This window comes from Buteo buteo, chromosome 1 (genome assembly GCF_964188355.1).
Source record: "Buteo buteo chromosome 1, bButBut1.hap1.1, whole genome shotgun sequence".
NCBI lineage: Eukaryota > Metazoa > Chordata > Aves > Accipitriformes > Accipitridae > Buteo > Buteo buteo.
Genome location: NC_134171.1, coordinates 36,867,855 through 36,885,442, shown reverse-complemented (window position 1 = coordinate 36,885,442; position 17,588 = coordinate 36,867,855). Strand labels below are relative to the sequence as shown.

The following is a 17,588-nucleotide window of genomic DNA, read 5'->3' as shown; positions in this document are numbered from 1 at the left end:
CTTGTCAGACACCAGCTCAGCTGACAGTAATAAAGCAAAGCCCTTTTAATTTCCTCACTGCAAGGCAGACAGTTGACTACGTGCAACAGGCAAGGTAGTGACAGGGTAAGGGAGAACCCAGGCTTTGAATGCATAGTTTGAGAGATGACGATTTTAGAGGTATAGCTTGTCTTAGCAAAGAAGGGGATTGCTTTCCTCCTTGTGTGTCCTATTATTTTGCCATTTTTATTTTAGTGGCTTGCATGCTTATTTCATTTGAAAACCTCATGCAGTCAGTCCCCAAGCCAGTCAAGCTGAGGCGGTAACACCAGCCCACCCTGCTACTGAAGCCTGCTTCTCTCCCGCTATGGAAACTTGTTTGTCATGGGGAGGAAAAAAGAAGTAGCCCCAACTGAAACTTGAAATACCACATTACATGAGAGCAATTACCATATATGCACACGTGCACAAGCACGCATGCACACACACATGCAGAGAAATATATATATACAGCTCACCATATTGTACCCTGCTACATGATTATTATTTTTCCATTGAGGAAAAATTAGCCTATGAAATTGATGGTGGGACCCTTGAGTTTTAAGCATATTTGCCACTGATTACCTACACTCTTCTGGGCCAGTGATGTCCTTTTCTTTTTGCCATTTTCCGTCTATAAAATGGGAACAGACCTGCTTAGCAACTAATAAGTGAGTGTTTATGAAGATCAAATGCAATAGAGATCCTTAGTAATATTTGTTTTCTCACTTTTCAAAAAGATAACACAGAAGGTTTTCAGAAGCTAAGATTTTGAATTGCTTCTCTGAAAGCCTTCAGGTTCCCTATGAACTTGGACTGAAGGAGGGTTGTGACTGAAACCTTGAACACATAAGAATCCTTTGTAATGTCTTATATGTACCTTAGCTTCTTTTTTGAAATTCATAATGTTAAATCAGTGCCTTTGAAGTGTCTACTATTATGTTGCCAATTCCTGATATGGAGTTGTTAGGTTAAGAGGGAAGCAGGATGCCTATTTTTGGTTTAGTTCAGACTTTTTTCCCAAGATCTCTATGGTCTATTCATCCAAGCCTCACCTATCCCTCTAGTAATTCAAGAAAGAGATGTTACCTTTTGGACTTTAAATACCAAATGATAAAAATAAATGCTCTATCTGATTCTCAACAAAAAGCTTCTGTAGTAAAAAAAAAAAAAAAAAAAAAAAAAAGCTGGGGGTGAAAAAAAAAAAAAAGACAGCAAAAAGTTTTGAAACCATCTCCCTTTCCTCTTCATCATTGATAGCAAGTGATCAGATTCCCTTAAGTTCAATTCCTGCTTGGAAGAAGTATTTTTCCTTATTCCTAGCAAGCCCCGTCAGACTATTTCCATACTTCTTTTTACAATTAGGCAAAACTTTACCAATGTGTATCAGGTAGGCAAAAAGATTTGTAAATTAAAGCAGAATTTCCCAGTGGTTTCAGCCAAAGAAAACTGGCATCCCCGCCACTGTTAGAACTGTTGGATTAAACAGCGTATTTTTTTTTTTATTTCAAACTGTGCTTATAAGGGTACTGTACTATTGTTCACCAAGCAGGACGCCATTTGTAGCTGGGAACATTTCTTTCTCTACCCTGCTCTAACATAGCTGTATGAATCCAGACATTTATTTTCTTGTATTAAAAAAAACCCAACTAATTTAAAATGTCTAAGAATAAAATGTTGTGGGTTTTTTTTTCGAAAGCCCTCAAATTTTAGCTTTCAGTTCATATGAAGAAAATTATTTTATTTCAGTTTGGCCACTGAAGCAAAAAATCAATTACATTCACAGTTCTAGCTCTTTTTCCAAAGCAAACAGCCAAAACTTAAACTTGGTCTTTAATTATATGTTTGATTCATCCCAGTAACAACACTTGACTTCAAACAATGCAAGAGCAGGAGGAAACTTGCTCTGAATTCCTCTCTTCAAAGAGAAGAACTCTTTCAGATACCATGTCAGAAAACTTTAAGCTGAAACCAAACAAGATAACTGTGAGAAGACTGAATACAAGAAGTTTTAGCTGACCACAGGAATAACGTCTCAGTACGGAGAGGAGGCCTCCAAAATTGCTTTTAAACAAATCTCCCCACATTTGGGAAAAGAAAGTTGACCTTGCTAGATGGATTGCTTATTCCTCTCATTCCCTCCTCCCCCTATTTTAATATGAAAATAACTTTTCATAGTTGTAGGAGCAAATTATTGTTTGCTTAAAATTATCACACAACAAAAATGCATCCTGTTATCTGTGCCCAAAACTATGAGCCAGTCTGATTCCTACAATTGATTAAGTAGAAGGTACTGTGTGTTAATCATATGTACTGTATTACTCTCGTGACCATTCCCGCAAGTGTACAAATTAATTAAACTACTTGAAAGACAGTCACCGGTTCATTACTGCACAGCAAATTGCTCAAAAAGAATTGGGATATGTGTGCTTTATCCAACAGCTGCAGAGCCATCCCTTGGCTTTTTATCTGATACTTGTTACAATAGCTCTGGAACTAGACGCAAATCTTTTTATTTGGGAATAATTATGCAGAAAGCCAGCATAAGGATCACTGTGGTCTTGTTCCTCCCCACCCCCCTTTGTTCTGTCTTTCTACTTCTTGACCTCATTTTTCCTCCTCATTGCTTATTCCTATTTGTCTCATGTCTTTTTTTAATGGAGCAGATTGATATTTAGGGCTGTGTCTAGACTAGGAGAAAGGTTGAGTTTAGTTCAGCTGTAGGTTGATGCTAGCTGGCCAGCTATATTCAACCACTTCTTGACAGCTGGAAATGCACTGCCACAGTTGGTTCAACTTTCAGACAGTGCAATAAGAGTTTATGCTCCTGGCTAGAATTTAATTTGCTTTTACATCTGGTAAAATGGGTAAGTTTTTTAAGTTTGACTTAGCTAGGTAGCGCTAACCAATTTATCCCAACCTCAGCCTTTGATGAGAAAAGTTTAACAGTTCTAGAAGTTCTCCTTACAGTTTTTCTGGTCTGAGGGTGAAAACATGTTCTATTATAAGCTTTGCGTAGGTTGATGAGTAAATTGCTAGATGAGTAAGTTGCATGATGGAAAATATCTTATATTTTTATTAGTGGAGCTCTAGGCCATTTTTTTTGCTCATCTTTCTTACTTTTTCCTGGTTGTGACCAGTATACAAAGTATCAATGGAAACATGTCATTCCTGATGGCTTCTCACACAGTTGGAAGGAGATGAGGCTGAATGAGAAAGGACCCCATAGTATTTAATTTTCAATGTTCTTGCTGGGTTTCATTCACATCATTTCTACTCACGTGAGAGGGATGGCTGCATATGAAACCCTGAATCATTCTTTGGTGTGTGTTCTGCCCACAGTAGTATGGCTAGCCAGGCGAGCTGAGGTGGATACTGAAGTGATTAACCCAAAGCTGTGCAGCAAGGCAGCAAAGGGATAATGTCTCAAGGTCTGCTGGCTTTGATGTTCAATTCATTCACCGACGGTCATCCTTTCACGGGTTCACCACTATTGAAAAATTTCAATTACTGACAAAATTACAGTCCTCTGATTTTCCACGCTCTTAGAAATGTGACACAACCCACTCTAAGAAAGGTTAAATAATTATAAAAACGTGAACAGAAGTAATATATTGGCAGCATTTTCAAATCCCTGCGTTGCAGTCGTAACGCTGGCACCACCTGATGCCAAGCGCGCTCAAAGCTGTCCCGCGGAGGAGGAACCGAGTCCCCTCCTGCCGTTGTGGTTAACCGGGGTTCACAAAACCCCGCTTCCCTGGCGGCCTGGCCCAGTTCAAGATGGCGCCCTGGCCCAGTTCAAGATGGCGCCCTGGGCGCAGCCGCAGGCGCCACTGGGGTGAGAGGGTGGGCGACCGCCTTCCCACCGGCGAGGTGGGTAGGCCAGGTGGGTGTCCTGGATATCCTTGCAGGGTGCAATGCTTTTTTAAGGCGGTGGCATGACTGACCAGGCCCTCCTGGGGAGAGCCGGGACGCAGCGGCTCTTCAGGTGCCGAGGGGGAAAAAGAAGGCGATGTTGAGGGGGGTGAACCCCGCGGGCTCCACGAAGGGGTGCCCCGGGGGGTACAAACCTCTCCCGGCCCCCTTCACTCCGCCGTATCCGGTCGGCCCGGGGCGGGAGCGGTGCCCGGAGGGGCCCGGAGACGAGACGAGGCGAGGCGAGGCGGGCCTCGCCGCCATGGCCGCCCTGCCCTTCCGCCCCTTCCCGCCGCTCGGGGCGGCGCGCGCCGCCGCCCCCTCCCCATTGGCTGCCGCGGGCGGCGCCCGGAGCCCGGCGCTGCGGGGTGCCCGGCGCTGCGCACCGCGCTCGGCGCCCGCCTCCCCCGGCGCTCCCCCGCCAGAGCCACCGCCGGGAAGGAAGGAAGGAAGGAAGGACGGGAGGGAGGACGGACGGACGGACGGACGGAAAGGAGGCGGAGCGGGCGCGGGCAGCAGGGGGCCGCGCCCCCCGCGGTGCTGCACGGGGCTTTGTACGCGGGTGCCTGCGAGCCGGCCTGAGCCCCGGCCGGCGCTGCACGGGGGAGCGCGGAGCCCGGCGGGACCCGCAGGCCGCGCCGGGACTAGCATGAGCCCGGGCGGCGGTGCGGCGCCCGGCGCTCCAGCAGCAGCTGCTCGCGGCGCGGCGGGGCGGAGGGAGGGCGGCGGGCGGGCCGGGCAGGCGGGCGGTGCGGCCGGCGGCCTCCCCGCTGGCCTCGCCCCCCGCGCCGGCCGCCCCTAGCGCGGAGCCGGCGGTCGGTCCAGCCCCGGGGACAGGCGGGCGGGGGTCGGGGTCGGCCATGGCGAGGCGCGACGCTGCCGGGGGCCGCGGGCCGCTGCCGGCCGCCCGGGCGCCGCGGGCCTGAGGGGAGCGGCGGCGGCGGCGGGGGAGTCGCGGCTGCTTCCGCCGGTCCCGCGGCCGGGAGAGGCGCCTGCGGGCCCTCCCTCCTCCTCCTCCTTCTCCTCCTCCTCCTCTCCTCCTCCTCCTCTCGCCGCGCCGGGAGGTGCCGCCGCCTCCCCAGCGCCGGGCGCGCCGCCGTCGGGGTCGCAGCCGGCGGCCGCGGGGTTTTCCTCGTTTGTTTGGGCCTTTTGTGTCGCGGCTCACAGTTGGCTAAGCACGGCCGGGCTGAATCGGGCCATTGTTCGGGACCCCCGAGCTCCCACGCTGCACATCTCTCATCCCCACCCCCCGTCCCGCTTCCCCCCCCCGCCCCCCTTTTTTTGCTTGAGAAGCCACATAACGTGCCTTTCCTCCACGCGAATCTGGGAGCTGTAAGCCGGACCGATTGCAAATGAAGTGTAATGCATTGTGGGACGTGTGTAAAATTGGATCATTCGAGGGGAAAAAAAAAAAAAAAGGAAAGGACCTGCGGCTGGCGCCCTAGAAGAGGTAGCGGCGAGATGCGCGCAGGTTGCGCCCCGGCGGTACCCGCGCTAGGCTGATGCCAGGCAGCGCGCATCCGGCGAGCCGCAAGGCCTGACCCATGCAGCGGCGGGAGGATTAGGCTCGGGCATCCTCAGGATGAAGAAGACGCGGAGTACGACCTTGCGGCGGGCCTGGCCTAGCTCCGACTTCTCCGACCGGGCCTCAGACCGCATGAGGTCCCGCAGCGAGAAGGACTACCGGCTGCACAAACACTTCCCACCGGCTTTCATTTCCCAGGCATCGCGGGGCTACATGACATCAGGTTCGTAACGTTATTTGTGCGTGCGGGAGAGCTTTATTGCGAGGCTGGTGCGGGATGTGTGTCTGGCTGGGAGGGCTGCGTTGGTGGGTACGGAGGGGAGCCTGCGGCCGGGAGCCCAAGTTGTTATGAATAATGCAAAAAAAAAAAAAAAAATAGCATACATCCACCATTTTGTACCTCTGCAAGATTCACAGCGGGGCCCTCACAATATGGTGTTTAAAATCTATTAGTGGGGTGAAATAAACGTACGAGAGAAACGGTCACGTCTGTCGTGGAAGGGCAGCTAAAAATGACTGGGTGCGCAGAGCATGGAGCCCTTTGCTCCTTTTGTGCGTAAAAGCATGTGCTGGGTATTTACTGCTGCCCCACACGCTCCCCTTTAAATGCAGTTAACTCTAGTTAACTTGTTGGGGTTTCGTGTTTTTCCATTTTGGAAATGAAAAGGGTCACCTGTGATTGCAAACGATTTCGCCTTGTTACAGGCTCTCTGGGTTTCAGCTGCATGTTTCTGCAATGGCAAAGCACGCTTTGGTGCAAATGACTATAAACACATTTGGATCTGTTATTTGAGGTGTAGAAGGAGAACAGACTTGTGTATGTGGGGGAACGCACACGTGCCTGTATATTTGTTTGTCGATTGCTTTCAAGGGAGGCTGTAGGGAAATAATGGACACTGCACCAACATGTTTGTGCATGGGAAAGAGAGAGCGCAAACAAAACAAAAAACAGCGCAGGGAAAGGCAGGCACTGGGGAGAGGCTTGGCCTCCGACAGAGTGCTGGTGCGATTTTGGAAAGCCTCAGTACTGTTAATGGAAGCTGCTCCATCCTGAAATGCATCTTAATGGCCTTAGAATTCAGACATTTCATAAACACCCAAAAGAAGACTTGGGAAAATGCTGATGGGGAGGGGGCTGGGGGCAGAAAATCCTGCAAACCTCCTTTGTTGTTCTGCTGCCTGCTTATTGTGATGGTCGGACATAACGTTTCATTACTGTGATGGCAAATTCCAATTTATCATGAAGGCACGTTTTCCCTCTGAGGCTCAATTTAGGTTGAGTGGGCAGATTCCTTTAAATGAGAAAAAGAGGGAGAGGGAGAAAATGAAGGTATTTATTATGCATTACTGAAAACATTTCCAGTCCTGTGCCCTGTCCCATTCCCCACCCCCCCATTTCTCCTGCAAAGGTTGAGCCAAAGATTGTGGTTGTCAGTTATGTGCTCACTTTCCTATCTCTGGCCCTAATAAACATATCTCTTTGGTCAGGATTGGTTTCTCATGTTTTAAAAATGTCTCGTGACTGTTATTTCTCTAACGCCCAAGCACAGGGGAAATAATATGCGTTTTATTGAAAAAACTGCCTGTGTAAGAATATTGTGCTATTTTGGCAATAGCTGCTCTGATTTTTCCCTTTCCTGGGAAGCCACATATTGAGAGAAAATGACAAGGATAATTTATGCTTGAACAGCTGAAGGAGAGGAGAATGGTGGTGGTGGTGGTGGTGGAGGGGTGATTTTGTTTCATTGGTGCTGCAGGACCTGGAAGTGGCTGGAAAGCCAAATCTGTCCCTACTGTGAAGATTTTTGTTCTGTGTGAATGTCCTGATACTCCCGCTGTAAGATACACTGTGTCGGTTCTGTTGAAGTCGGTACTTAAGGCCTTTCTTTCAGTGTGGAAGCCAGTATTTAAAAGAGAAGGAGCTCACGTGAGCATTTTGTGCCAAGCGGTGTGGTTTTTTGCTTGTTTTTAATTCTTCAGGGAAGCAGTCTGGCTCTGTAAAAGCTTTATCTTGGCAAGATTGGTACAATCCAATCAGACGGTCAAACACCAGCGATCTGCAAAATCAGATGTGTCGCCCTGCATTTTTTTGGCAGATATGTGTGTCCTGAGGGGGGCCGGTGGGGCTAGATTTGTAATCTGCTATAAATGTTTTAAAGTAATCTCCAGACCCCCGGAATACCGTGTTTATGAATATACAGTGCATTGATTTCAGTTGCAACAACTGAAGAAGAACAAACATCATGTTTAGTTTGAGTAATTTGCAAAAGTTGTTGGAGGGAGAATACATTGAAAATTAAAATCAGAATTTTTTTTTTTTTTTTAAACCAAAACAACAACTTAGTAGGCTTTGAGCTGGAAATGCAATTGTTCTCTTGATGGATAGTTTTCACATTCATTTATTTTTAAAGGATCCTTGTCTGCTGCCTTTCCAAATATTAGTTTTGGGAGGAATGGCTACTGTATCTAAACACTTCTCACTATTTGAAGGAAACTCACTTTCTTGCAAGAAATCTATAGGAAGTCCTCTGGAATAAAAGTTGTGGGGTTCAAGAATACAAACACGTTCTTTGTCACGCAGAATGTGGTAGGGGAGAAAGTGTCCCGAAACACATGAGCTTTTCAGAGGGCTGCATTCTGTTTATCCCAACCATTTAACCTCATCGCCATTAGCATTGTTGTGGTTCTCTTTTAATTAAATGCCACATTGTTTGGGATGGGCGTGGAGAGTGGGAAAGAAACCTTGGGGTTTTGCCTCAATTACTCTGCTTATGGAAATATGAAAAAGCAGACAGTCAGATGGCCTTCAAGAAGATGCTAAAAAGCTTGAAACGTTAATATTCGAGTATGCCTGAATGGTGCATGGAGAATTGTATATATATTTCTTTCAGCACAGAGAAATACTGAGTAATGGTGTTGCAGTCAATGCTGTGGTGTTTTATCTGGGGAAAATACAGTCTCTAAGCAGAACTGTGTTTATAATGGAATTGCAAACCTCATGCAAGAGTGGTGAAGCACACCCGATTTTAAGCAGCTTTTTCAGTAAAACTGAGTAAGGACCAGTTTGATACATGCTTGATTAGAAGCAGCATTGGTGGCTGGCAGTCACATTTTCAATACTTGGGGAACAAACTGCCTGTAATTACAGAAAATTGATGCAGATGCAATTCATCTGAAATTTAAAGAATGTTTGACAGATGAAGGGAGATGGAAGTAAGAAGGAAAAAAAGCAGGGAGTTTAGAAAATCACACATTTTTACTGCTGAATAATCTCTTGATACATGCTATTAAATCGGCTGTACTCCAGGGTTTCTTTAGGCCTCCTAGCAACCACTAGGTTCAAAGGCCATGCAAGGAGTTCATTGTTCATGCGGAATATTAATTTCCCAGTGGAGGACTGACTTGGAGAAAAAACACTGAAAAAGAAAACTACAACAATGTAGAGCTTTGACCTTGCGTGAAAAGAGATGTTGAAAAGTTTGAATCCAATAAAATTCATACACATTACTGAAAAAGGGGAAATGTACTTGAAGTTTTTGATAGATTGCTGCTTAATTGAAGGGAAAATAAAGAAATAGTATGAAACTGCCAAGCAGGATAAAACTTACTGAAACTTAGGAGGGCTCCAAACGGTCACACGAAGTAATATGTATAGCTTTTGAAATGTAAAAGCTTCTTGCTTTTTTTTCTTTTTTCCCTCCTAAATAACAAAGGCAAATCCTGGATTTTCTTTTAGTGGAGAGAAGAACTGCACCCTGTGGTTGACTGAGACGTTAAATGTTACCAGAACTGAGTAGCACTCTGGAAAGAACTATTTTTTTCCACAGCCTTTCTTGAGCTACTGTAATTGAAGATCTTGGTGTTGGAGGTAATGTGTCAGTTGGAGATGGGGGTGGTGTAGGGTAACAGTCTAGCACATGCAGCATGAAGGAATGTCTGAAGAGCTTTCTGCAAGAGTAAAAACTAATTAATTCCAGAGCATACTTATTTGAAGATTACCTTCTGAAAAAGTTGCAATTACTTTATTGCTCTTTGCTATAAAATTTCCCTGTAGAGGTTTCAGTGCTCCAAAGTTGAAGGGTAAAATTCAGTCTCGGTGTTGCCCTACTGTTATGGGAGTCTAATTACCAAGTTGAAGCAGAAAGGAAAGGAGAGAAGTGTGTAACACTGCTATCCAACTGATGGCATCTGTGTGCGAATTAAAATTTGTAGGAGGAAAAGATATCCTCATTCTCTGTTTCAAGGATATGTGATGGAAGGTCTAGGACTGCCTCTTCAGCCTCCTTGAACAGTAAGAAGGATCTTGGGAGTCATTTGAGCAAACCTGAAAGTCCTGAGTATTTTTTTTTTTTTTTTTTTAAGCTTGAACCTGTAACTTTAACAAAAACTAATATTTGGAGATAACCATCCATGGTCTGAAGAACTCAGTTTAATGTAATTGAGAAATGACAGACACATACAAAGCCTTGAAGCTCATTGAGTTCTCCTGTCCCTTAATTCAGTTATCCAAAGGAATACGTTCTAGCTTGAAAGTAGCTGTGTTGTGATTAATATTTAATGGAATAATCAGTATTGCATCACCTTCTTTTTCTCTCAGTGTGGTATTAAGAAACACCTTCCAATTTATCTGCTTAACAGTAATTTGATCTATATGCCTCCCTGAATTCTGAGTAGCTTTAGGCTGTCTTAGACCAGACCCGTTAATGGGACAGTAAAAACTGAGACCGTGTAAGGTGTCAATGCCTAGCAGGGCTAGTTTTGCCTCTTGGCTCCTGCTCCGTCTCCTTTGCTTCAGTCTGTGCTGACCTAGTGAACCCCAAGTGGGTCACTCTGTTCAGTTGCTTCAGGGACTATGCTTGCCTTATTGCTTGGAAAGTTGCTCCTGGGCTTGCTGTGCCTTCCATTCCATTTTGGCCTCTGCAGCATCCACTTACCCTGATGGAGAAATAGGAACTTCTACTGCATCCTGATCAGGGGAGGGGCTCTAAGTGTGCTCTGTCTTCAGACCATAAGCTTGGTCCAAATTCATAGACCAGTAATTTTTGCACAATTTCTAGCTCATTTCCCCCTGAAGGAATACAAAAGACATTCTAAAGAAGCCTAAAAGAATACAAAAGACAATCTTCTCCTTTTGTAGAACCCTGGTTTTCCCTCCTGTGGCTGGTTACCTGTGCAGTATTAACTCACATACAGGGCTGTGCCCATGCCTGTGTGTTACACCACTGTCTCCACACCTCGTCCTTTCCCCCCAGATACCAAGAGATTTTTTGCTTATCCAAGACTTCACCTTTAGACCAAGCTGCAGAATGAATATAGGAAAGAAACAGAAGTCTGTGTGTGTGCCTATCTTACCTAGACCTGTTCATGTTTCTATCTCAGCTCAAATCACTCATCTCTGCAGGGCTAAGTGTCGGGTTATTTTTCCTCCCCAGCCTCTGTTGCTGCTTGCATTCAAAGTCCCTGTGTTTTCTCTGCTGGTTTGCTTGGACCTTCGGCCGGGCTGGTGTGCATCAAGATGCTCCAGGATCAGGTCACCAAAGGGTGTCATCTCACTGGCGTTTGCACAGCGGTGTCAGTCTGAATCTGAATACACTTCTAGGTGTGTTTTCCAGTAATACTGTGATTGAAGTAATTTGTTATATGCACACCAGACATGGTGGTAGCCTACTGAAGATACAGGACGCTCCTCTTTCAAGTATAGACAAGGGTTCAGAAGAAACACAGTACTGATTCATCACAAATAGCTCCCAGTCTCTCACAGGTGTAGAAACTCTGTCTTTGTTGGCAACATTTGATAAACCTGAAGGGTGTTGAATATCTTGCCATTTTGGAACTGAATAGCAGCCACATCTTTGCAAAATGCATTACTTGTTGGAGGAGGCTGACATGTGAGGATTTTGCAGATCACCTTGGTTTAGCCTAGTGACCTGCTCAGTTGTGAGCAACAATAGGCCTTCATTTGTATGCAGGAGAGTTCATCCCAGAGTAAACTACCATCTTTGTAACATTCTTTGCACAGTTTAAAGAGGTGTAAGTACAATTAGGTATGAAGACTAAAAAGATGATATTTTGCTAAGCAAGTTGTAGAAATCCTCCAAAAATTGGGGGTTTCTTTTCAGTATTCTGGGGAGCTTCTTTAGGTGACTCTGCTTCATAAACTGTAGCAGGTTGTAGAATATCTCTGTGAACAGCATTAAAACCAAATCATGCTATCACCTAAACTGGGCTGTGATTCAGGTAAAGCAGTGCTGAAAAAAAAACATTTCAGATACAATTACTCTTGACTCCTCCTGAGCATGTTTTTACCTGGTTGGAAGAGGCCAGACAATATTAAAGCCGTGATCAAAAATTGTCAGCTAATTCAGAACTTCAGAATCACTAAATAATGCAATATTAATTGGGGGGGGGGGGTTTTGCTTGAAAGGCATGATACATTACATTATTTTAAATTATAAAGCTACCATTAAATTACCGGAGCTGGATATTTGGTGGGTTTGGTGGAGTAGATATAAATCTGAGCCTAGAAATATGGGTTGCCCTTTGTAAGAAGTGTCTAATGAATACTGTATGCAATTCTGCCTAACTATTGGGTTTAATTTTCACCAGAAAAAGGAAAGGGAGTGGTAACCATTGGAACTGAGACCTGAATGTCTGAACTTAACCAGAACATATTCAGTTATAGGTCTTTTTTTCTAGGTAGATTAAATATGAGGACAGAAAGACGAAATGAGGGCTAAAAGCTTCTCTAAAAGTCTCAGGGAACTGTGTGTTTCTGTACTTTTCCTTGCAGTAATTTTTGGTGTCAAGGCCAGTGGCAACCAGAGTAGGCCTAGGGAAAATGCTTGAGTATTGAAGCTGCAAAACTCTCCCAAACCAAGCAGTTGTTGCTCCCAAGTGACTGCCTCTAGCAATGAGGGGTATGAAAGTTGTTTATAGATACTGGCTTGCTTTTTTCAGCACATTTATCGAGTGGGCTTGCTCTACTGATGCTGTTTTGTATCTCACTCTTGGATGACATATAGGTGCTGGAATTATCTTGCTCAAATAGATGGGGGGGGGGGGGGGGGGGGGAAGTAAGACCTGGCTTTACAGGAAGCATATTCGCACATGCAGCGTGATGGAGTGGGTAGAGCTGTCTAGTTTAGACAGAACCCTGGGCTCTGTTGGCAGCTTTTAAGCAGTCTGCAAAAGGTAACCGAAACAAGAAAATTTGATTTTCAACAGGCTTGAATTCATTATAAAAAGGATAGCAAGTTTCCCTTTTCCTTCCTCCAAAGAAAGATTAAAATCACTGGGTTTGAAAGTCAGGAGGTGAGGAAGGTGTTCCCAATTGTGTCAGTGGTCACCTTTGTTTTCCTGGGCACTTCAACTGTTTCTGCAGTTCCCTACACTTATATTGTAATCTGTTCAGTAGGAGAAGTGTCTCCTTTATTTTGTACTGTAATATTGCCAATCACAAAAAATGTCCTATCTCAACCCAGGCCTTGAATTGGTAACGATGGGTAAGAATGAACATCCAAAAACAGGTGTATTCAGTGAGAACAGAGCAGTCCTCATTCCGCAGCTGGAATCCTGTGTTCAGACATACCTTTGGTTGCCACTGTGTTCATAAGAATTTTCCATCTCGCCTTCCTGCAAGCTGAAAAAGAAGGCCTGCTTATAATACCAGCAGTAAATTATGTGTTATTCAGTACTGTTATCCCTTCTACCTTGTCAACCAACTCCTCACAACCCAAAGATAGTTGGTTTTTATCAAATTGTAGATCATGTGATTCCTATAATTTTTAAAGTATAGGAGTGGTTCTTGTTACTTCAGTGGGAAATACTGTCTGCAGGAGATAGCTACAAATGCACGATTCATTAGAAATCTCAAGTTGTGTTGTTGAAAAAACAGATCTCGATGGTTTTATTGGATCTGATACAGTGTGAAAGCAGAAGACAAAAGAGGACGAATGAACAATTTATTTGAGGAACTGCTTTTAATTTGTGGACTTATATGTGGACCTGTGCTTCTTGAGGGTAGGGATGGCCTGTGTATTGCACATGGATTTCAGGTATTGTGAATGAGAAGTTGGTTGTATTTCGACTAGGTCTTTTCATTTAATGAAAGTAGCAAGAAGAGAGACAGCAGAGGTATCTTGCAAGTCTTTCATTTTGTATCTGTCACGTAAAGTTACTCCTAACTTTTGTTTCTCTGTGATCCATTAGAGGTATTGGTGGCTAGGCAGTACACTGCATACTTTAGCTTTCAGCTGAAACGATTAAGCAGGAACTGCTTCTGTTTAGCAGTTTTTCTTTACAAGAGTTGTCCAGATAGCCTAGATGAACTGTAGCCCTCTCTCTTCCTTATGCCTTATAGACCAGGGGTTTTGTTTTGAAAAGTATGTCTAACAGTAGAGTAGAATGGACTCCTGGACACTAATTGTCATCTTTCCAAATGTGATGGAGAATGCAGCTGCCGTTTGTCTGGGATGCTGGAACTGAAGCAATACGAGAATCCCTTCTAGAGTTTGGGTACTGTCCTCAGTGCAATATGCATGTCCATGAAGCATCTCGCACACCCGTTCTTGAGGTGCCGAAAGTGGGTAGAAATCTGCATTTAGTGATCTCAAAACACCTTTGCCAGCTACTATTTTCTTTCCCAGCTGTATTGTCTAAAGAAAAAAAATGAATGGGCCTTTGTAGTGAATTTGACCTCAACATTTTGAGGCCCGAAGAGTATAATAGACAATTCAGAAATACTTACTTAATGTGGCCTGGAAAAGGCAAAGTTCAGTATGAAAGCTGAGTTCATCATAACACAGGAAGCTGTGCTGGGAGAATCTAGATTATATAAGCTAGTTTTCTTGCCCATTTGTGTTCTTTTAATTTCCTCCATATTTTCCTATGAATTTCCTGTTGATGACCTGTGACCTAGTGTCAGAAGATGAACTTCTGACCATATGTGATAATGTTTTAAATGCCATAAATTGGACTGTTTATCTTATAAGGCAGTAAAGATGATGTACTAAATTTCATTGTGGTACTTAACTTTGCCTCTTAAATTTTCACAGTGTTTTAGAGCAAAGTACCATTCTTCATTTTCATAGGATGTTCTAAATTCTGGTCTCCTGAGAATTTACATTCTTGGATCAAACAGTGACCTTGTTTTACTACACGTAAACCTTAAACTAAATATTTTTTTAAACAGGGTGAAGCGGAAATATTTTTTACAAGGTTTTCTTAAGATTTGTGTGCTTTTAGGTGTAAATGCTGCATGGCTGGCTGGGTGAATAGAGGGAACAAAAATCTCAGAGGAAAAGTTTTATTGGCTTTAACATTAAGTTTGAAACAGCTGCAACCCCCACGTGTAAATTGGGCATGTGTGCAGCACATCTCTTTTGAGAGACAGAGGGCAGATACCACTGGCCATGGAAAGTTCACCCAAGGTCCAAGTGGTCCCTTAGCCTCTGGTGTTAACTTTGGGGCGGGTTTAATGGTGCAGAGACAGGATCACAGGTGGGAGCAGCATGGCTCACTGCAGTTAGTCCACAGGCTGACTTCCTCCCTTTGCAGTAGTCCAGTCCAAACTTACAAAGAAAGGAAATCCATATTTCGGGGTTTGTAATATGTTCCTGGGTCTTTAGTCTCTGCTTTCATTGTGGATAGATGTAGTTACTTTCTTGCTCTTTGGATACAAATGTTTTACAATTGCACATGTTATATTGGTTTGTAATGGAAATTGTGAAAAATTCTCAGGGAGATTATGGGGAGTGGTATGTATGTATACACTTAGTCAATAGGATCATTGTATGGAAGTACTGTGAGACCAGGGCTTAGTGAAAATCATTTGGGCTTCTGTATGTGACAAGTGTCCTTCCATAGGCATTGAATTTCAGGAGTGAAATCTTGAAATCATATTTGTGTGGGATATCTACATAAGAATGGATCTGGTTGGAATATATTCAAAGAACACAGAAGCAAAAAATGGGTTTCTACATTTTTTTTCCAGCCAGCTCTAATGAAGTCTCAGCTTCTGAACAGCTTTTTAGAATCTCTCTGGAAAGAGATATGGCCATCCCTAAATGAAAATTTTGCAGAATTTTTTTTAAATTTTTTTTTCTTCCTAAAATCACAAGGTGTTTTCCTTTGAGTCAGTCTTAGGTTCAGTCTGTATAATTATTTTAATTGCAGAAATGTTCTCCAGTAACCATGAGTGTAGAATTAAGGCATCTTTTGGAAACCTCATTTTAAACCCCACATTCTTAACTACCTCTTTTCACAAGAGGGTGAAGTAGCTGTGTAAGGTATTGTTTGTTTTAGAGCCACGTGCAGTAGCTTTTCATCAGATACGTGGCCTGCCATATTGCCTTGTGCAGCACAGAAAAGCATAGTTTATATAAGTTTATTAAATTTTATATGTTGCAAACCTGTGCTCTGTGTGTGTGTGCTAATGGTTATATATGAGAATGCATGCTAAGTCCTCAAGGGTCCGATTTTGTCCTTTAGTGGGAAAAGTGAACAAATTTTTGGTTGACTGTTCAGGTAGAGAACCTTAATTCCCAGCAGTGCTGCTTCCCAGAATGATGCACGTACCCATCTCTCTTGCTCCTGTTGTTTGCCTATTCCCCAATTTCCATCAGGGAATTGGAAAGGCTGAGGAGAGTGTAGCTGTAACTGCTGAGTAATGCTCCCTTTTAATTGAAGTCTGCTTTTGAATTAGGGCCATAGTTTGGACAGCTAGAGAAACTGGGGCAAGCTTACCAGAAACAAGGGTGGGTGTGATGGCAGCGAACAAAAAGAGGAGTCGTGGGCAGAGTTGCTATTCTGCCAGAGCAGGCTTGTGTTCTTGCATCCTGGGCATAAGAAGTACGCTTCCCCAGCTCACCCTTAGATTTCAATTTAAGTCATTTAACTTGCTGGATTTAAATCAGGACCATCGCTCCTTCACTTGCATGTCTCTGAGCTCATTTCAAAGGCTAATAATTGATACAACTTTTTTTCTGCCTACCAGATGATAATGTCATTCTGTTTTCATCACAGTGCTGATTGTTCCAAATAGAGCAATAGGCATGCAGCAGTACAGTGCATTCAGCTTTTTATGGTTATCCCTTTTTATCCTAACAGTGTTCTCTTTTTCACATCTACAAGAAATGTGCTAAAGTAAAATTAAGCGTTTCACTGTAGCTTGCATTTACAGTTAAATTGTGAAAAGGTAAGTTAAAAAAGTTGTGAAAAAAAACTTTATCTGCCTGTGTCGTCATAATTCATTCACTAGTTAATGGGGCAATTGAATAGGATGGTATATTTCAAGCAATGAGGAAGCATACAAAATGATGTTGATGTTGGATTTTACTCATGGGCTGGTGTCAAACCAAGCTCTGTCAATACCAGGTGTGGCAAAATTGGCTGGCGGTGCAGCTGCCCTTGGGAAGTGTCATTTTATCTCTGGTAGCAAATTAGCTTCAAACCCAACTTTTCAGATCAGAGGATTTGACCTGTGTTTTGTAGTCCGTAATGGATGCGTGTATGTGATTGCTGTGCATAACATTGCGAGGGCTGTTTTGTTATGGGGGACCAGCAAGGAGAAAAAAAAAATCTAAAAACTGCTGTGGTATACATTGCCATGCAATGACAGTTTTGGATGATGGCTTTCCAGCAAGAGCTGGAAGGAGTGTGGAAAATTTTTCTTTTTTTTACCATAAGTGAGAACCCAAGAGTGGCCATGCCAGTTTAGACCCAGGTCTGTCTTGCCCACTTTGCCGTGTCCAACTATGACCACCAACAGGTGCCCAGGGAAGTGGAAGAAGAGGGCAAGTGCATGTGGTGCTTCCCCACCTCCAGCTGGTTCAGGCAATGTGGTTTGTTTAGCAATCCTCAACAGATTTCTCTTGCAGGTATACTCTGTGGTACCTGTGGGAATGTTAGGGGAGTTACAACTGCTCACCTTGTGTTTGAGGAGCTGCCCTGTGGCCGTCCTGAGTTGTGTGCATTATCAGTACTAAACTTGTATTAGGTCTCATCCTGTCCTGTTTTGCAGCATTTCTCACTAATGAGGAATATACGCACACGTGAAGAAGGTTTTAAGGCTCTTGGTATTTTTGGTGGTGGAAGAGCAGCAGATCAGCTGTTAGGTCAAGAGGCAACATCA

At 44.0% G+C, this 17,588-nt stretch overlaps 1 protein-coding gene across 2 annotated transcripts in view; it reads left to right on the top strand.

The window, feature by feature from the left end:
- The window catches only part of STOX2 (storkhead box 2), a 146,800-nt gene that overhangs the window by 66,950 nt on the left and 62,262 nt on the right, over nucleotides 1-17,588 (top strand). The window contains exon 1 of one of the 2 annotated variants that reach the window (XM_075027962.1): nucleotides 4,252-5,681. The exons of the other annotated variant lie outside the window; for it this stretch is intronic. Within the exon in view, the coding sequence (XP_074884063.1) occupies nucleotides 5,516-5,681 (166 nt within the window). The 5' untranslated portion in view covers nucleotides 4,252-5,515. Of the gene's footprint in view, nucleotides 1-4,251; nucleotides 5,682-17,588 lie in introns of those variants that run through there. 2 annotated transcript variants of the gene reach the window in all.